Source organism: Aedes albopictus, chromosome 1 (genome assembly GCF_035046485.1).
Source record: "Aedes albopictus strain Foshan chromosome 1, AalbF5, whole genome shotgun sequence".
Lineage (NCBI taxonomy): Eukaryota > Metazoa > Arthropoda > Insecta > Diptera > Culicidae > Aedes > Aedes albopictus.
The window spans coordinates 259,555,938-259,577,561 of NC_085136.1; the positions used below are offsets into that span (position 1 = coordinate 259,555,938).

At 41.1% G+C, this 21,624-nt stretch overlaps 2 protein-coding genes across 2 annotated transcripts in view; one reads left to right on the forward strand and one right to left on the reverse strand.

Moving 5' to 3' along the window:
• Positions 1 to 3,180: 3,180 nt before the first annotated feature.
• LOC109402371 (clotting factor B) lies at positions 3,181 to 20,789 on the reverse strand. The gene is made up of 3 exons (XM_062859629.1): positions 20,784 to 20,789; positions 4,627 to 5,492; positions 3,181 to 4,291 (listed from the first exon to the last, which is right to left on the reverse strand). Exons 1-3 carry the CDS (start codon positions 20,787 to 20,789, stop codon positions 4,051 to 4,053), a joined length of 1,113 nt encoding a protein of 370 aa, XP_062715613.1. The 3' UTR covers positions 3,181 to 4,050.
• The window catches only part of LOC115259484 (zinc transporter ZIP13 homolog), a 64,615-nt gene continuing 54,435 nt past the window's right edge, over positions 11,445 to 21,624 (forward strand). The window contains exon 1 of the mRNA XM_029860083.2: positions 11,445 to 12,403. The gene's annotated coding sequence lies outside the window, so the exon portion shown is untranslated. The remainder of the gene's footprint in view (positions 12,404 to 21,624) is intronic.

A 21,624-nucleotide genomic window follows, 5' to 3' on the forward strand; every position in this document is an offset into this window, starting at 1 on the left:
CACCCTGTTTGATTACAAGTGGATCAAAGGATGAAACAACGATGATGATGATGCTAGTTATGATGATGTTTCCAGAGAGCTCTGCTGGGAATTCCTCTATGAAATCATCCAGGAGCGAGTCCAGGAGTTCCTAGGAAAATATCTTCAGTATTTCCTTCGGGAATTCTTAAATTCCCCCATGAGTTACTTGGGAAATTCTTCCAGATTATTCTTCTGGTGATAATTTCAAGAGTTCCTGTGAGGGTTATTTCAGGAGTTTCTCAAGGAGTTCCTCTGGAAACGCTTCCAGGAGTTCCTCCGTTCTTTATGGAATTCTTCCAGGAATTTCCCCCAGCAGTTCCTTCGGAAGTTTTTCCAGGAGATTCTCCCAGGGGTTAATCCCAGGAGTTCCCAGGAGCTCTGTCCAACCAACAACAACAACAACAAAAACAGCCAAATTAGAACGAAAATAATAAATATAGAGCATCTTTTCCTTGAAAAAGGCCTCTTCCCGTGGCCGAAACGTTGGGCAGAATAAAATAAATCGTTTAATTTTCAAGACCGAGAAGGCCAAATTTCTCCGAAGAACTCGTGAAATAATTCTCAGAGGAACTTTTGGAAGAATTCTTGGAGGAATCCCTTGAAGACGATCTATTTGAAGAATACACGAAGAACTCCTGAAAGAATTGCTCGAGAAAATCCTGGAAGAGTTTTTGGAGGAACCTCTGGACGAATTTCTGGAGGAATTCCCGGGGGAACTCCTGGAGGAATTCCCGGGGGAACTCCTGGAGGAATTCCCGGGGGAACTCCTGGAGGAATTCCCGGGGGAACTCCTGGAGGAATTCCCGGAGGAACTCCTGGAGGAATTCCCGGGGGAACTCCTAGAGCAATTCCCGAAGGAACTCCTGGAGAAATTTCCGAAGAAACTCCTGGAGGAATTTCCAAAGGAACTCCTGGAGGAATTTCCGGAGGATTTCCTGTAGGAATTTCCGGTGGAACTCCTGGAGGAATTTTCGAAAGAACTCCTGGAGAAATTTCCGGTGGAACTCCTGGAGAAATTTCCGGAGGAACTCCTGGAGGAATTTTCGGAGGAACACCTGGAGGAAGTCCTTGAGAAATTTCCGGAGGTACTGCTGCAGGAATTCCCGGGGGAACTCCTGGAGGAATTCCCGGGGCAACTCCTGGAGGAATTTCCGAAGGAACTCCTGGAGGAATTCCCGGAGGAACTCCTTTAGGAATTCCCGGAGGAACTCCTGGAGGAATTCCCGGAGGAACTCCTGGAGGAATTCCCGGAGGAACTCCTGGAGGAATTCCCGGAGGAACTCCTGGAGGAATTCCCGGAGGAACTCCTGGAGGAATTCCCGGAGGAACTCCTGGAGGAATTCCCGGAGAAACTCCTGGAGGAATTCCCGGAGGAACTCCTGGAGGAATTCCCGGAGGAACTCCTGGAGGAATTCCCGGAGGAACTCCTGGAGGAATTCCCGGAGGAACTCCTGGAGGAATTCCCGGAGGAACTCCTGGAGGAATTCCCGGAGGAACTCCTGGAGGAATTCCCGGAGGAACTCCTGGAGGAATTCCCGGAGGAACTCCTGGAGGAATTCCCGGAGGAACTCCTGGAGGAATTCCCGGAGGAACTCCTGGAGGAATTCCCGGAGGAACTCCTGGAGGAATTCCCGGAGGAACTCCTGGAGGAATTCCCGGAGGAACTCCTGGAGGAATTCCCGGAGGAACTCCTGGAGGAATTCCCGGAGGAACTCCTGGAGGAATTCCCGGAGGAACTCCTGGAGGAATTCCCGGAGGAACTCCTGGAGGAATTCCCGGAGGAACTCCTGGAGGAATTCCCGGAGGAACTCCTGGAGGAATTCCCGGAGGAACTCCTGGAGGAATTCCCGGAGGAACTCCTGGAGGAATTCCCGGAGGAACTCCTGGAGGAATTCCCGGAGGAACTCCTGGAGGAATTCCCGGAGGAACTCCTGGAGGAATTCCCGGAGGAACTCCTGGAGGAATTCCCGGAGGAACTCCTGGAGGAATTCCCGGAGGAACTCCTGGAGGAATTCCCGGAGGAACTCCTGGAGGAATTCCCGGAGGAACTCCTGGAGGAATTCCCGGAGGAACTCCTGGAGGAATTCCCGGAGGAACTCCTGGAGGAATTCCCGGAGGAACTCCTGGAGGAATTCCCGGAGGAACTCCTGGAGGAATTCCCGGAGGAACTCCTGGAAGAATTCCCGGAGGAACTCCTGGAAGAATTCCCGGAGGAACTCCTGGAGGAATTCCCGGAGGAACTCCTGGAGGAATTCCCGGAGGAACTCCTGGAGGAATTCCCGGAGGAACTCCTGGAGAAACTCCTGGAGGAACTCCTGGAGAAACTCCTGGAGGAACTCCTGGAGAAACTCCTGGAGGAACTCCTGGAGGAATTCCCGGAGGAACTCCTGAAGGAATTCCCGGAGGAACTCCTGGAGGAATTCCCGGAGGAATTCCCGGAGGAACTCCTGAAGGAATTCACGGAGGAAAAAAACTTTTTTTGACATGTTATTGTTCACAGCAGATCGTTAACGATCCGTTTATCCGATATAATATATCGGATAAACGGATTATTGTATTGTATTGAACAAATAAATCAGTATCCTGTCTTTTTACTTGTTCATTTGTTTCTATAATGAATTATAATATAAAATTTCATCCAAATAAAAATAAAAAAAGTGAGTAACACCTACTCTCTTTTGCTATTTTTGAAATTAATCAACAGAGTTGAAAACTACACTCAGAAAAAAATCAAAACTAAATAGTATAAATCCCACGCTAAAAGCATATTCGCCTGGTTGACCCCAAGCATAGTTTAAATGCAGATCAGAATGCAGACACAGCAAACTCTCGACCCGAATCTTCCATGTGGCCCAATTCGTTCCATTGAGCTTTGGAATTGAAAACTTCGCGTCGGTCATGATCGCAATCAATTTTCACTTGCACGCGGTAGAAAACAAAATGGTTTCCACTCGAGTCTTTCGCGAATGTTCTTCCCCACACTTCGCACGCGGCGGGAGCCGACACACAGCAATGGCGTCGCACTGGGTCAAACACTTTTCACCAGATTTCGGTCCGATCTCGCTGGGCACATAACCTGACGGAATCGACGGTGGAGTCAGCGGAATATCAGCGTACGGATTCGGACCAGTTGCGGAAATCAGACACAAACGCGAGAAATAACTTTAAACTACTTTATTTAGAGAATGATACAACAATCAACCGAACGCGGTAGCAGTCGCTTTACTTATGATGATGGTGTTCGTTTTCTGCTCTCTCGCACTTCGTCGTCGTCGTCGAACACGTCGATGAGTGTATGCGCGCAGGTACGCACAACACCGAGGGGTGGCTGTAGTGGTAAACGTTGCACCGTTCCACAAATACTCAGGAAAACAATTAAAAATCCCACTTTAATAAGAATTCACAGAGTTCTGCAACACATTCATAGAAGACCAACTATTCTTGAGATAGTGAACTGAAAATAAGCCAATATTGGTACATATTTAGTGACTATGAATTATGTTGCAGTCGGTTATTTGTAAACAGCATATGTTCATGCATGGAAACCGTCTGTTGTGGAACCGGACCAGCCTTCGATAGTGAGAGTGGAGTGTTCTTTAAGGACCAACACGATTTATTATAAAGATTATATCCTTATTGGTAGTTTTTGATCGGGTCATCCAATTTTTGTGGAACTTTCGTTCCAGACACATAACAACCCAACGTGTACACCCGGATAAAAACTAACCGTAGGGTATTTGGTGAAAACCATTCCTGTACCATACAGTGTACCAGCTACAATATAGTGTATTGTAATGGAATGGTTCGCTAAAAGCTGTGCACATTGGTAGCTACTATACATTTACATCCGATCTTTATGTAACAATATATTATACTGTTTTTCTTAGAGTGACAGCCTGACTTACTGTTCTGATCTATTCCCCTCTTCTTTACGTCCCCACTGATCTATCTGAACTTGATATATTTTATAACTAAAACTAATCGCGCCTTGTATGCTGAAAATGTCTCCAGACATGGTTTCCGAAACACTTACGGTACGATGTTCGTCAAAATCCAGTCCATATACGAGCTAACCTTCGCAATACCGTCGAAATCAACACGTTTTGCCAATCTGACGAGTGCAATATCATTTGAATAGCGTATTCGGCTGGCTTGTGGATGGTAAATTATGCATTCGATGTCAACGTCTCGTACAGGAGGTGCGCAGTCTTCATCCTCATTACAGTCAATTGTTTGATGAATCGTGTGCTCACCTAGGCGTGCCTTTATTCTGAAACGAAAATTTGGCTGAATAAATTCGTCTAATCATCGAGTAATGGCTAGTGGGGACAAAGATAAATACCCGACGGATCTGGAAAGTAATATGAAAAAGAAAGTGTAGTGATAATGTTAGCCATTCAGGAAAATATAATAAAAGTTTTTGTGGACAAGTGTCACTTTACCAGAAATCATAGAAAAAATACAATATTAACAAATCTTTGTAAACCCTCTTTCGCCTTTTGACAAACTCTATGAAGACGTGATAGTTATATCGAGAGTTTTATGGCGTATGACATTTTTCACGGTACTTTCCATGTCCGCACTATCCATTATACTCTCACTTACACGTCTTTAGGTAGAAAAGGCAACGCTCCAGTAAGAATATATCGATTGTTGATAAGACTTCCAACCCTTTGCCAATATCCACTGGCATGGATCAACAATGCCATCCAGGGGAACTCGAAAACTCTTGTGCGCTGACCCATATACACTCGATTCGGATAGTAGACTCCACAATGCCTTATTGGAAGCTTACGTACGTCCGTATTCGTTACGTTTGCATTGTTCGCAGCGCAGATCTTCGAGTTGATGGGCTCTCCTTCGCCGATGAGGTGTTTCAGATTAGTTTTTTCTCTTATCCATGATAGATAGTCATGTACCTTGGAAAAAACAGCATAGCCTTTCGTTTGACACTTTGCTTTGTCTTCATCTCGTGCTCTTGTAAACGATATGATCCCTCCTAAATGCCACACTCCGTTGACTTCAAATAATAGTCCTCCACCACTGTCACCATTACACACGCCAGTGCCATTTGTGTAACCAGCACAGAACATTCCTCTTTTCAAAGTTGGCCCGAAAGCCACATGATCACTATTCAGACAGGTAATGGTATCTACCACTGGTAATTGGGCTTCTCTCAAAACACTAGATTCTGCATTGAACTCAGTCAATCCCCATCCGACAACCGTTCCAACCTTATCAATTAGATTTTTCTCCAGGAGCACACACGCTGGTTGGACATATTGATTGAAGTTTACTTCTGAATCGAGCTCCAGAATAGCGATATCGTATTGATGACTTGTCCACGTATAGTTGTCAAAACTGGAAACGGATTTGACGGAATGTCGCTGTCTAGACGGAATGTCGTATACAGGAAACAAAACATGTGCGCCGGCTTCAACGCGAAGGTTGTTCACGTTCTGCTTATATTGCTTTTTTCACTGAAAATTTTCCTTGCTTCGCTGAGCAACATGACGTTTCCTTCCAGCGAAGGCTTACGCGATACAGGAAATCACTGAATTTCACACTAACACAGCAGAAAATCTGTCAACAAGACCTCAATACACATGCATTTTCAGCGAAAAGCTCTATTTGCGTGACAACAATCCACTCCCATGACTAACGGGCGACCGCCGTCAAATATCAGGATTGCCAACTGCCCGGCGATTGCTGTCAGTTTTCTTTGTCGCCGAATCTGGCGCTGGGTCTTCGGCGCGGAAACCCAAAGGTGGGAATAAAATTTTGGGGTTTGCGCGCAATATCATCTAACCATTCTAGATTAGTATAAGTTTTTAGGCCTATACAGTATATATGTTAAACTAGGCTAAGTGTAAACTTCAAGTAATGTAAAATTGTATTGTTTTTAAACAATCAATGATTTATATTATTTCAGAGTGTACTCTAATTTTGCAAGATATTGCAGTTACTCAAAAGTGAGTAACTTGATTTTACTCTAAATAAATTGATCTGTTCCACTTTGTACCAAAGTGAGTCGAAAACTACTCATTTTAGAGTACATAGTTTCGAACGCGCGTGTATACAAAATATTTGAACTGACTGTTAAAAAGGGTAACGATGAGAAGTGAGTAGAGTCTCGAGTAGAGTGAGACGTCTATTTGTCTGTGGATTTAAATATCTTAACACCGCTAAAGACAAGGCTAAAGAATCCAATTGGGTTGTTTAGTGAATAAAATATTGCTATTTTCTAGCCTAATCCATAAATTACGTCACACAAAAACGGCCCATTTTTAACCCCCCTCCCCAGCCCTATATCACACTTTTTGTATGAGACCTCTGACGTCACACTTTGCTACACTGACAAAATTCCAATAATTTTTCATATGTGCCTAAACACATCATATTTTAAAAGCACACCACAAATAGGGTCCTAAAATTAAAGACGAAATCTCGCTTATATTGAATAATACGATCAAGCATGGTATTCTAATCGGAATTGTACTTTACTCGAACTTGAAAAACAAAGGAATAATGAGAAAATTCTAAATAAGTAAAATGGTAAATAGTTCTACTTTGACATTTGAGGTCAACCTTGTGTGACTGAGCTCGACATTTTTCGCACTGGGATTTCAAAAATGTTCCTATCTGACATACACGGTGAAAAAAGTTCACTCAAAGTATGTGTTATAAGCTAGGGACGAGACAAAAGGCTAAAAAAATAAAAATTATATATTTTCAACTATGGTTAATAAAAACGTCAAAAATTGAGTAAATATGTACTCTTGAACCATATATTGTGGTTTAAAACAAGAATCCCGATAGGACTTTAGGAGCCTATTAGGCCGGAACAAATCTCATTTTCTTCTTTTGCCCCCTATTTAGTCTAACGCATTCCCAGTCGTCCTAAAGCTATCCTTACATACATACATTTATTTGTTCTACATCATTAAGACAAGACATAATCAACAATAGTACGCCACAATACTCGGTTTGTGGCTGCCGCTCTCCATCCTCGGTCACGCCCAATGCTCGCCAAGTCACGCTCCACCTGGTCCGCCTATCGTGCTCTCTGCGCTCCACGCCTTCTTGTGCCAACCGGATCCGTTGCAAACACCAGCTTTGCAGGGTTGTTGTCCGGCATTCTTGCAACATGCCCTGCCCACCGTATCCTTCCGGCTTTGGCCACCTTCTGGATGCTGGGTTCGCCGTAAAGTGCAGCGAGCTCGTGGTTCATCCTTCTCCGCCACCACCGTTCTCCTGCACACCGCCGAAGATCGTTCTTAGCACGCGTCGCTCGAAAACTCCGAGTGCTTGTAGGTCCTCCTCGAGCATGGTCCATGTCTCGTGCCCGTAGAGGATTACCGGTCTTATTAACGTTTTGTACATGGTGCATTTGGTGCGTGGGTGAATCTTTTTCGACCGCAGTTTCTTCTGGAGCCCGTAGTAGGCCCGACTTCCGCTGATGATGCGCCTCCGAATTTCACGGCTCACGTTGTTGTCAGCCGTCAGTAAGGATCCGAGGTAGACGAATTCCTCCACCACCTCGAAAGTATCCCCGTCTATCGTAACATTACTACCCAGACGGATCCGGTCGTGTTCGGTTCCGCCTACCAGCATGTACTTTGTTTTTGAGGCATTCACCACCAGTCCGACCTTTGCTGCTTCGCGTTTCATGCGGGTGTACAGTTCTGCCACCGTTCCAAATGTTCTAGCGATAATGTCCATGTCGTCCGCAAAGCACACAAATTGACCGGATTTTGTGAAAATCGTTCCCCGGCTGTTGAGCCCGGCTCGTCGCATCACACCTTCCAGCGCGATGTTGAAGAGTAGACATGAGAGTCCGTCACCTTGTCGCAGTCCCCGGCGAGATACGAATGAACTGGATAGTTCACCCGAAACCCTTACGCAGTTTTGCACATCGTCCATCGTTGCTTTAATCAGTCTAGTCAGCTTCCCAGGAAAGCCGTTTTCGTCCATGATTCTCCATAGCTCTGCGCGGTCGATACTATCGTATGCCGCTTTGAAGTCGATGAACAGGTGGTGCGTTGGGACCTGGTATTCACGGCATTTCTGGAGGATTTGCCGTACGGTAAAGATCTGGTCCGTTGTCGACCGGCCGTCGATGAAGCCGGCTTGATAACTTCCCACGAACTCATTTGTTTTAGGTGACAGACGACGGAAGATGATCTGGGATAGCACTTTGTAGGCAGCATTCAAAATAGTGATCGCCCTGAAGTTCTCACATTCCAAATGGTCGCCTTTCTTGTGAATGGGGCAGATTACCCCTTCCTTCCACTCCTCCGGTAGCTGTTCGGTTTCCCAGATCCTGACTATCAGCCGATGCAGACAGGTGGCCAACTTTTCTGGGCCCATCTTGATGAGTTCAGCTGCGATACCATCCTTACCAGCTGCTTTGTTGGTTTTGAGCTGGTGAATGGCATCCTTAACTTCCCTCAGCGTGGGAGTTGGTTCATTTCCGTGCTCCGCTGCACTGGCGTCGTCGTTCCTTCCGTTGCCGTAGGCTCCCGTGCCTACGTTCTCCACGCCGTTCAGGTGCTGATCGAAGTGCTGCTTCCACCTTTCGATCACCTCACGTCCGTCCGTCAAGAGGCCTCCGTCTTTATCCCTGCATATTTCGGCTCGCGGCACGAAGCCGTTGCGGGATGCGTTGAGTTTCTGATAGAACTTCCGTGTTTCTTGGGAACGGCACAGCAGTTCCATTTCTTCACACTCCGCTTCTTCCAGGCGGCGCTTTTTCTCCCGAAAGAGGCGGGTCTGCTGTTTCCGCTTCTGTTTGTAACGTTCCACGTTCTGTCGAGTCCCTTGCTGCAGCATTACCGCCCTCGCTGCGTTCTTCTCCTCCAAAACCGTTCTGCACTCTTCGTCAAACCATTCGTTTCGTCGATTTCGTTCCACGTACCCGATGGTGCTCTCGGCTGCGTCGTTGATGGCTGCTTTCACTGTACTCCAGCAGTCCTCTAGAGGGGCCTCATCGAGCTCGCCCTCGTCTGGCAACGCGGCTTCGAGATTCTGCGCGTATGCTGAGGCGACATCCGGTTGCTTCAGTCGCTCTAGGTTGTACCGTGGCGGTCGCCGGTACCGTACATTGTTGATGACGGAGAGTTTTGGGCGCAGTTTGACCATCACCAGATAGTGGTCGGAGTCGATGTTGGCGCCACGATAGGTCCTGACGTCGATAATGTCGGAGAAGTGCCGTCCGTCAATCAGAACGTGGTCGATTTGAGATTCCGTCTGCTGTGGTGATCTCCAGGTGTAACGATAAGGGAGGCTGTGTTGGAAAAAGGTGCTACGTATGGCCATATTTTTGGAGGCGGCGAAATCAATGAGTCGTAGGCCGTTTTCGTTCGTTTGCTGGTGGGCGCTAAACTTACCAATCGTAGGTCTGAATTCCTCCTCCTGGCCTACCTGAGCGTTCAAATCTCCTATGATGATCTTGACGTCGTGGCTTGGGCAGCGGTCGTACTCGCGTTCGAGCTGCGCGTAAAATGTGTCCTTGTCATCATCAGTACTTCCGGAGTGTGGGCTGTGCACGTTTATTATGCTGAAGTTGAAGAATCGGCCCTTGATCCTCAACCTGCACATTCTTTCGTCGATCGGCCACCAAACGATCACGCGCCTCTGCATATCACCCATCACGATGAAAGCTGTTCCCAGCTCGCGTGTGTTGCCGCAGCTCTGGTAGATGGTATGATTACCTCTAAACGTTCGCACCATGGATCCTGTCCAACACACCTCCTGCAGCGCTACGATGCCGAACCCGCGGTCCTTCAGTAGATCGGCGAGTATGCGGGTGCTCCCAATGAAGTTGAGAGATCGGCAGTTCCACGTACCGAGTTTCCAATCGCAAGTCCTTTTTGTTCGCTGGGGTCGTTGCCGTTGGTCTCGGTTCGTATTATTCTGTTGCTGATTTTCCGTTACAATGGGTTTTTACGGCTGGCTCGTAGGGTCTGACACCAACCCCCTACTTTCCGGAGGACCATAGTGCACAGTTGAGCTTAGAGTCCTTCCCTGGCACTCGGACGTAGATCAGCCGCCCCTAACATGGGGATCAGACGCTGTTGTGAGCCGCTCCTCCTGGAGAACAGACGCTCAGGTTTGCCGAAGCAAACCCCCCCTTCCCTGTCAGCCTACGACCAAAGGTCCCACCGGGGTAGGTTACCCGATCTTCCCTAAGGTTGCTCATAGTTTCCGGCCGGTACCGCGTGGAGGTAGGGATAGGAGTTGCTGGGCAGAGGCTAGTGGATCACAATGGGATCTGAATTGCGCAGCATACCCAGCCTTTACCGTGCCCTAAAGCTATCCTGTCATGAGTTAATAAATATTGAAAAATAAGTACAATTGATTTATCTCCTCTCGCTCAAGAGATTACAATTGGGTTCTTTAGGGGTATCCGGTTTTTTTCATAATCGGATTCTCCGCCCAAAAATTAGTCGAAATCCAAAATTTCATAATTTTTGGAGTCCGGGAACTATTTTTAAAATGCATTTGAAGTTTGTATGAAGAAAATTTTTTGTTCGGGTCGAAATGTCACTTTATCGATTGAACTGTCATTCTATCCACGAAAATAAAAACTGTTTTGTTGATTTAACCATTAAAACAAAGGTGTTGGAATCCAATAAAATCACGTTATACTCAGAAAAGTGTGCTCTTTCGATTAGGCTATAGAAAATAGCAATATTTTATTCACTAAACAACCCAATTTGTATCAAGATTAATTAAATGCTTGATATTTGTTGTAATTGCTTGGGTGTTTATATTAATATTCAATATTTAATTTTGAATGCCCTGTAAACTCCACCGCCGTTTCCATTAAAAATGATAAAATTATCAATTACATATTATATTTAAAAGCATATAATGTGTATCTGATTCAGAATATGAATCAGAAACCCTGTGCTTCCAGTTTCTATATGCTCTTCCTGCAGTGAGATAGGTATAGTATCTACCCGTGTACAACATTTCAAGTCAATTGGTTCAAAATTGACTGAGTTATAGTGGAAAACAGACGAATATAGAAGCCACCGCCCAAGTGGCGCGATACCCTATAGTCCATTTTACGAGCCGATTTTATGAATGAATTTTGACAGGAGGTAGTGTCCAATAACCCGTAAAAACCAATATCATCATCAACATTGTTGTCACTTCGTAAAATGGCTCATTAAAGTTATCTGAGATTTGCAGTATGAACTGTTTTTTCCGTGTTCACGAACAACAAAAGGCCTTTTCGCTGCGGCAGCAGAAAAATCTCTGACGTCCTTCCCCTCAGTGTGGAAGTGGAACGCAAGGAAAAACGTCAAAATTGACAGAGAGCGGAAGCAACGAAAGTGGTACAAAAGGCAAACGAAATAAAAACAATCACACTCCGCACTGCACCACTCGAGGGTGCTTGTAGGGGGGGGGCGTAGAGTAGTTGTCTACACGTCTGACTGATAATCAGATGGTCATGGGTTTGATTCCCACCCCTTCCACCCTTTAGCTATTAAGGGAAGCCGTCTACGGACGTAAAAAGAATAGGAGTCCACGGACATAAAAACTGTAAAATTGAAAAATAAAGATAAAGCAGAACTGAAAAATTGTAAACCCCACCCGAGGTCGGTAAAACAGAACACAAAGTTTGGCATTGTAAACTCCACTGGAGTAGAAACAGAAATAGGTTGGACATATAGCCTCAGCTGCTGGTCCATTAGTAGGTGGTACACAAAAGAACAGTACCACCGACCAGATAGAAGAAGAAGAAGAAGAGGGTGCTTGCTAGCTTACAAAATCGCGTTCACTTGGCGGACTCCACGCTATTTTCCTCCAGCTGTAGGTAGGAGCGAGTCGGTTTAGATTCTGTGTCTAGAGGTTGAAGACTTTATAGATTTAAAACTTTCCACAAGTTGGTGACATTCAATTTCATTCTGTTCGTCATAAAACAGGAAAATCCTAACGTTGTGCCCAAATTGTTTACCTTTGAAAAAGGAAACAAGTGCAGTGCAAGTGCAAGCTGGACTCGATCTCAGTGCAGATTAGTCCGTGACGCGCGCGTGTGCGATAAACATACGGAAGAGAAAAGCAACTCGCGAAGGAACAAAGTGCTGCTGCGGTGGTGTGTCGCCCGAAAATCTCTTTGTTTTGATTCCCACCCACATTCCTAGCAGGCGAGGCGAGCCAGTAGAGTGACGTCTTCTCAGCAAAAGAGGACAAAGTTTTGTATTTTCTACGCGGTTTTTTTCTGGGGTGAATTCGTTTTTTTTTTCGGACAACAGGAAGAAAATTTACATTTTGCATAATCATCCTCTGCTGTTGTGTGCCTCGTTTGTTTGTTACGGCGTTGTAAAAAAAGAAAGGAAGCAGCTGGTGTGTGCGTTTTGTCGGCAAAACTGTAAGTAGCGTTAAAATTTAATAGTGTGTTAAGTTACCTATCTAAGAATTCTGTCCTTGTACAAGACGGTTGACCCTGTTCGATAAGAATCTTATACGGAAACTGTTCCTATAAATACAGACGGCCTTGTCTATCTATCCAGCTAGGTATATCCTGAAAAAAGGACAAACGAAACAGGTTGTGGCCTCTGCTACATCATTGAGTAACTCAAACTGTTTTCCGTAGCTCACTCCAGATTCACCCATTCGATCTCACGTCTTTCGAACCTATGTCAGTAGTTGCGATTTTTTTCTTTCTATTGACGACCACCAGTGTTGTTCTGGAGACACACTAACGCTAGAATAGCGCAAACACCCCTCTCAAGGCCATTCGATTTGTCCGTCCGGTGTAGAGGAAAAAAAAGAACCGGTTTGTGCTGTTATTCATCTTGCGTATCTCGTGATAGCTAGCCAAACGCGGGTTTGTTTACACCGGAACTGAGGAGACTGCTTCAGCAAAACAAAAACCATGATTGGTTTCGTTAAGCAGTATCAATCACGTCTGTGGTAATGGGTAATCTTTTCTTTGCAGCTATTACCTAAATAATTTACCATACCAAGCTGGTATTCTTTCACCAGATGAGAATAATTCTAGGGCCCATAAAACCACAGCTGTAAAGGCATGGGTATTTAGCTTGATTCCCGGTTGGTTCAAGAACTTTTCGCAAAAGAAGGAGTTTTCCTTGACTTCCTTGGGCATAGACTATCTTCGTACCTGTCACTAGAATTTCTAACTAAACAAACGCTGGATTACTGATATTAGACACATTGCAGCGTAACGGGACACCGCGAGGAACTAACTTTAGTGAACAAATGATGTCTGCAATCAAATATAATGTTCAAGACCATATGGTTTAACAGGTTTTATAACAAGCTTATTAGTTGTACTTCTTGATGCAATACTTGTTCTATGGGGTTTTGGTTCCAATTTACTTTATATAACATGTTACATTTCGTAACGGGACACCATCGCAGAAATCTACTTTTTAAAATTTTCAAACTGAAATGCGTATATCAGCTCTGTTATGAGCTTTTGAATAATAGAGTCTTCTAGACATTTCTTCTTTGGATTGATGTGAACAAGATTGCCGAAGTGTGTTTCACTGAGAAATGCATAGTTTAGAAAATATTCTTGATTTAGTTTTGGGAGCGCAGCGTTACGCTCGCGTGAAAACAGTGTTAAGGTACACCGGGGCAAGTTGAAACGGGTGGGGTAAGATGAAACAGCGGATTAACATGATGATTTCTAATAATGATAAACAATTTGATTGTCATAACACATAGTTTTTGATTCAAACAATCTTTTAGCGAAGGATAAATTTCCAAATTTCATTGAAATCTATTTCAAAACTTCGCGTTTCATCTTGCCCCACCCGTTTCAACTTGCCCCGGTGTACCTTATGCAAATGGTGTCCCGTTACGGCTAAAGACATCTAGTTGTAGATCAAATGCTATGCTAGTTAGAATGTTGGTGTCTTCGGCAATGTTTTTCAGGCAGATACGAATTGCCGCTTATGTCCATCGGTTTGCCAAGAACATCCGAGCCAAATTGCAGAAACGTCGACCAACAATCGGTGTTCTCAACCAGCCTGAACTAATCGAAGCGGAACGCTTTATCAGGGTGTCGCCTACCTGGAAAAACCTGGAAAGTCAGGGAAAGTCAGAGAATTTTGTTGATGGCCAGGGAAAATTTTTCATATTTGAGTTATACAAGTTTCTACAGTTATGGAATTCGAAAAACTAGATAAACCGTTAAATTCATGATTCTGATTTACGATCATATCAATGTATGATATTAATCCTGAGTTTTCTGGTATTCAGTTAAAGTCATGCCATTCTGAATTTTATCATCAAGTCATGTCCAGACAGTCCAGAGTCCAGAGCAGAGTCCAGAGCAAATAAGTTAAAAATTGAAAGTGCATTACACTGTAGAGCGATTCCAAGCAACAGCATCAAAATTTAGGACTTTTTTTAATTCATGATTTTCTATTGAGCTGAAACTTTGCACAGTTTTTCAGTTCCATCTAAATCACCATTTTTCGATATCATATCTTCATGTTGAGTCACGACTAACTTTTCAAAAGGGTGTATATGAAAATGGTTGAAAAATATTCAAAAAGCTGCACAGCAAAAACGGTTCGTTCGATTGTTATGATTTTTTCAGCAAAGTTAGATAACTAAATGGTGATTACTAAAAAAATATACACTGTAAAAAAAAATATTTTTTTTGCATTAAAAAATATATTTTTTGTCACAAAAACTTAAATATCTCAAAACCCTATCTTTTTACCAACGTCATTTTTTTAGGGAAAATGGTCCGTTATATTAGCTATCTACCATAAAAATTTGGTGATGGTAAACTAATAAACAAAAAAGTTATGACATTTCAAACATTTCACAATTTTTTACATTTAGTAGAAAAAAAATTTTTTACCGTGTAAATTATTTCGAGAATCACAGTTTGGTGCTGTTTTTTTTGTTAAGGGTCTTGCGGGAGTTAAACAAGTTGTTTTTACGATATTCAATATTTGTGTATTCATTTGTATTATGTATATTATATGTATAAATATTATATGTATTTATATTATATGTATATACATGTAATATATATACATATAATATATATACATATAATATTTATACATATAAATGAATTCTCAAATTACACAACAATAATCATAGATTTGACACAATAGGGGTAAGAGAGGGCTAAGAGTTTTGGGTTTGGATTTTATTATGGGTTATGAGATCATGAAAACAGTTTTACTTATTTTTTATTTGATTTTATTTATTTTTTTACAATATCGAACACTTTGGCATTATTGTCAGAACAGTTTGAGCACAGACAAACAGACGTAACACTCTTATAATTGACATCGTACACCGATTTAACGGTCTTTTTTCAAAATTTTATAGTTGGTCAACTGCCCAACCGTGGCGCTCGCATCGTTTTTGTTCGAGTTTGACGTTTGCTCGCTACCGCCACCTAGTTGGTGGTCGGCCAAACATAGGCCTTTTAGCATTGGGCGAATATGTTTTCGTGACTATGATTTGAATCGAAAAATGTTCGAAGTGTTACGTCTGTTTGTCTGTGGTTTGAGTATAGTTTTGCTTTAATTTTATTTTCTGACAATGGAATGAAACAATGGAATTTTTGGGTTCCTTCGATCGTTTTCGCGTTATTATATTGCTCGCTGAGCTCTGAAGCCTTTATTTCGTACTCTTCCGTAGTAGTAAAACAAAATGATAATTTGGTTAAATCTTCTTCTTTTCTACGATTCGCCCATTCAAAAAGTTCTTTCGCAGTTTTAATTGGATGCTCACGTTCTTTGGCTAAACTTGCTCTTGTGGCCATGCGCTTTATTGTTCCTCCAATAGCATCACAAGGACCTTTGCCATGTGACGTAGCAAAAAAATGCCATTCTGCATCAATTCCGTACATTGATTTAAATTGACATAGGCTCGACAAATTATTACGGTTTTTGTACTGCGACGCTGCTCCATCAGACATAAAATATATCTTTTTGACTTCTTTATGTTTATCAACGCGTAAAAAGTTAATCATTTTGGCAATGAACAAGTTTACGGATATTGAATCGTGCCTTAAATCTTCGGAAATTACAATGAAACTAAAGTGTTCAATTTGCGAACTTCCATTAAAATAAATAACGAATGGATGAATTGTAGCTTGTTGTACGTTCCAGTGATGGGACTGAACTTCATCTTGCAATACAAAACTGTAATTTTCAGAAAAATCACAAATGACTAAAAATTCACCATTTTGTAACGTATTTTTCGTATTTTTTAAAAAGCTGGATTGCTCTGTTTTAATGAAATCGTGAGGGATTAAACTTTCTAATTTCAAGCAAAAATATGACACAAACTCATCTACAGGTTTTACAATTGTTTCTAGGTCACACCTATCCGTGGTTACCCATTGCTCAAATGATAACTGATCAATATATTTTTCTTCAAACTCACCGAATAAAGTATTTTCCAATAATGAAGAATCTGGACAATCCGAACAAGATCGTAGATAGCAATTTGATGTTGTATTTTCACACAAAAGACTACCAGTTAACATTTTAATATCCTTTGTTAAATTTATTCTTTTCAAACTATGTAAAATAAGGTTAATATTCTCAAGGGGTTGTGCACACACAAACATTATGTGTTCCTGAATTGGAAAGAAGCTTGCATTGCCTTGGCCGAAGGCTTGCAAATGAGGAAAAACCTACTTTAATATTATTGTGAATTTCCTTGGAGCGTGTGTAAGCTTCTTTCAATGTCGTCATCATTAATCGTTTTTGGTTGCTTGACGCTTTCCACCTTGTTTTACTGATACATAATCTTTCTGGCCAGGCATAGCTCGACTTACTTCATCATCTTCAAAATATTGAACTACTATTTCTTTTGCCTCGTCTGTTAACGCATTACTAGACCTAGTATTTTTGGTTGAAAGACAGTTATTCTTAAATAGTTTTGCCTCTTTTACTGTATATCTATTGGTTTCGAACTCATCAATGGCATCTTGAATAGACCACGAACTTGGCAGCATCGACAAAATCAATAATTTTTCTTTCCTTGTCGTGGCTGGATTCGAGAACCTTTCCTTCATATTCATAATTACCTCATCGTAGTCTGTATTTTCCACATCCTCAGGTCCTAATTTGAAGAGGTTTCTACGTACAGCTTCGTTTATTTCACGGTATTTTTTCTCTGGATAATAAACGTAGTCCATCTTCGTCCATTTAATCGGAGTCACTTTTATCCCAGCTATGCCCTCGTTAAAGCGTTCGATGTTTACCTTTTGAATACACTCATCTTCCGATTGATTTGTTGAAACAGATGTCGCTGATGGTACGGTGGCAAGGCTCTCTGCACTTGGAACTTCTAGTAATTCCTCAGTTGTTGTCGTTTTCGAACTTCCTGCGCCCTGCTCTTCCGATGATATACAGATTGCTCGTTTGTCAACGTTTAGACGGCAGGACGTGCAAATGCGTAAATTTGTATTCAATGTGGACATTGGAGCATAACCTGTCGCTTTCAGTTTATCTATGGTGCTTTCGGTGAGATTTCGTAACTCTTTTGAGCACTTTTTTTCTGCAAACGGCCTACAACAGTTGAGAAAGCGACTACTCATGTTGTTCGTTAGATTTTAATAAACAAAATCACTTTCAAATTTTTACTGACTAGTTTGGTGTCGTTTACTTGACTGAAGAAAACTTTTACTTTACAATCCTTAATAACCATAGCGGTAGTAATTTTTTGCTTTTTCGTGAGCATTGTCATGGTACCTATCATGCATTTGTTGTTGTTGAAGTTACTCGCTTCCTCCCGATATTTATGATTCTATTCTCTGATAGGTAAATTTTTGCAGGTAAACTAGACGTCTAGAGCATTGTCGTGGTATGCACCTATTATGTATTTGTTGGTGTTGCAGTTACTCGCTTTCTCTCCATCATAAAATCTATTATCTAAGAGGTAAGTTTTTTGCAGGTAAACTAGACGCATTCGTCTATATAAAACTTTTGTTTTGCAGCTTTTATCTTAAAAATAATATTACTTATGTTTCTTATTATCAACAGGTTTTAACCCTATTAACAGAATTTTTCGCCAGTCACGTACAATAAAAATAATGACACTATCAATACTTTTGATCACTACACTGGATCGCGTCTAAGTTTCTAATAGATGCTATAATAGTTATGAATAATTAAATAAAAATATCATGAAAATAACTTGTTTAATTCATGCGGTAGCCTTAACAATAAAATCAGCATCATAATGCGATTCTCTGAATAATGTACACGGTAAAAAAAAACATATTTTTTTTACTAAATGTAAAAATTGTGAAATGTTTGAAATATCATAACTTTTTTGTTTATTAGTTTACCATCACCAAATTTTTATGGTAGATAGCTAATATAATGGACCGTTTTCCCTGAAAAAATCACGTTGGTAAAAAGATAGGGTTTTGAGATATTTGAGTTTGTGTGACAAAAATGATATTTTTTTAATGCAAAAAAAAATTTTTTACAGTGTATATTTTCTTAGCAATCCCCATTAAGTTATCTAACTTTGCTGAAAAAATCATAACAATCGAACGAACCGTTTTTGCTGTGCAGCTTTTTGAATATTTTTCAACCATTTTCACATACACCCTTTTGAAAAGTTAGACGTGACTCTATATGAAGATTTGATATCGAAAAATGACGTTTTAGATGAAATTGAAAAACTGTGCAAAGTTTCAGATATTTTTGAAATGGTCGCTCAGGATCGACTTGCGTGCCTCCGTGGAATCCCTCTGTACTCAATATAATGTTTTATGAATTTTCAGTCCACTCTTTGGTAATATCGTTTTGAGATGCCTCACTCCTGCATCTTGATGGGTTTATTGTAAATGTATTGGTGGATTCAGTCTTGGGATGCCCAGAAATTTGTTGTACAGACCAGTGTTGGTAAACTCACACTCAAAGCACACTCATGAGCCGCTCCTGCGTGAGCAAACTCGCACACGATTCTGAATCGTTTTCTCACGCGCGAGTTTTTCATGCAAAATCTCGCTCTCACGAGTCAAGCGCCAAAATCTCATTTGCTTGTAAAACGAATTCAAATCTATTTTAACCCTCTACTTCCCATGGTTGCTCTAGAGCACCATCAATTTTCGACGAACTCCGGACAAACGGAATTAGATGAATATGACGCAATAATTTTTAGAATATGGTTATAACCTCATAAAGTTAACCCAACTACTACCTACTTGTTTCAATAGTTGAACTATTGATAAACAATGAAAAATCTATTGATTTACAACCAAAATTTTTTTCATTGATTTCGAAAAATTTAGCCAATTTGCAATAACTTTTGTTCTACCACTTTTTTCGGAAACGCTTTTTTGGCATAGATATAGTCGTTCAAAGTCGTGGGAAGGAAAGGGTTAACGACATTCGATGTTGTTGTACGCTATATATGCTTTTGTTCTATCATGCAATCCTAAAAACTTCGATGTAAATAATAACAACACCAAGAAATAAAGCAATGAGTGAAATCACGAGTTAACTCATGCATGATTTTTTCGGCGGTGAGATTGGCGAGTCAAGAATCGCGCGTGAAACAACTCAACCATGAGATTTGAGAATTTGAGTTTTACCAACACTGGTACAGACCAATGTCATTGGTACACCGATGATTTTTTTTTTAATTCTAGAAAAATCTTAGTTGAATCTCTTGTAATAATCTTGGTAAATCTTCCTGAGATGATTATGCCTAGTTCTTCAACTGATTCATTCTAAATCTACACAAGGCTTCATGCAGTAGAGAATGTGATACGCAAGTTATGTCAAACGTTTTTAGTACAGTTTTGCAATTTTTAGCTTAGGGTTATATCTGAACCCAAAAAAAAAATACGAGTCTATTATATTTGACACATATCCTTGCAATATTCTTCCTTGACATAAAAAATGCTAGTTCTTTGAAACTTGGTGTATTAATGGCCTTGTCAGAAACTATAACTAAAAGGAACATTTTGCAAGATATGTACAAGATTCCTGGCGAGATTCTTAATTAATTTCCTAAAATAATTTAGTAAAATTTCCTTGCCAAATCCTCAGCAGACTTTTCGCATGTTTTTTTTTCTATCCAAGCGCCATCTTTAGTGATTTCCTGGCATAGTTCTTACAGAATTCAAGTGACATTCTTCTCCTATCGTAAAACCACGTTCTTTACAGTTTTTTCTTTTCAAGATTCATAACAGTTACAGTCTACAGTAAAAACAAAAACATCAAAAATTCCAATGAGGATATTGAAAGAATCTAATGATGAGCTTACCAATGATTTCAATACAATTGTTAATTGTTTGAGACTTAAGAAGATAAAAGCACAATAAAACAGAAAAGCCATTTTAGGATTCTACAGATTTTTAATCAATGCTAGAGGTATCAGGTAGAGTTTGACAGAAAATCCGAATTTTCAGAAGTGCTTGATGGAGCTTTTAAAAGTATTGTTGAATTATAATTTCTAGAAAAAATGTGGTGACATTTCGAGAAAAAAAAAATCTAAAGGAGTGTTCTAAGTCAGTTTGTCGGCATTTTGGCAGACCTTTTAGAGAATTTTCTATACAAAGTAATAGGATTCATGAAGGAATTTTGACAAACGAAGAAAGTTTATAAACTACATTCAGTTGTTTCCAATACATTCACTTTACTTATTTATATCAATATCAGAAATAATATTGCAGAACTTTTGGATGATTTTTTTGCTGAAGGATTTTTATAGAGCGGTCGGCGGGAATAAAAATTTTATTTTTGTGATTTTTTTTCATTAAATTTTATTATACATACAGTCATCTGAACATCATGAGTAGCTCATCAAGATGCCGTTCTAACGATGTTCTAGCAATGGCTATCGAATATCCTATTTGTAATTTTGGCATTTTTTTTAAGTATTGTTACCTAGTTGGTTTTCTGAATGGATTTTTATCAAAATTAAGGAGTTTTTGGTGGACATGTCAAGTTATTTTCAGCACAGCACAGAATAATTCTGAAGAAAAAATGTCAATATGCCTTAATCCTTCGCTACTCCTACAGAAAATTCTGAGAATTTAATTTTATCTCATGAGCAGACACCCTTAAGCTTATATTTACATGACCTGGAATTTTCAGTGAAATAGACTGGAAAGTCAGGGAAAGTCAGGGAATTTGATTTTCAATATTGAGTCGACACCCTGTTTATATATCGGACAAGTTCAGCTGGAGGTCTTTGGGGAGGAGATTTCGCTACTAAAACAACCTACGAATAAGGACGAGTAATTTTCGTCTGCAATTCCCAAGAGCAGTTCTCTCTATAAGCTATCATCTTTCCTGGACGATCATGGAGTCCTTCGCACGAGTGGGAGAATTGCCAGATGCCAATTCATCGACGACGACGCCGTCCATACCATTCTACTGCCGGTAGCAAAGCAAAGTACCACCACAGAGCAGGAGCACTGCCTCTCTGTGGTGCGCAATAAAACGTGAAGCAGTAGAAAGTAGTTCGTCGTTATTCTATCCTCCGGGATTACAAGACACAACGTGAGGCCTGATTCACCGCTGGACGAAACATTGGTTTTTTCTTCAATACCAATTGATTTTTTTTTCTTTAAGTCGTATTTTTTATCATTGTTCTGTAAGTAAAACTTGAAAA

Bases quoted from the DNA above. Each gene is read 5' to 3' on its own strand.
- LOC109402371 (XM_062859629.1), bottom strand. The intron at 4,292-4,626 runs GTAAGTGAGAGT...TTTTCGTTTCAG, and splicing joins CCTTTTCTACCTAAAGACGT to AATAAAGGCACGCCTAGGTG.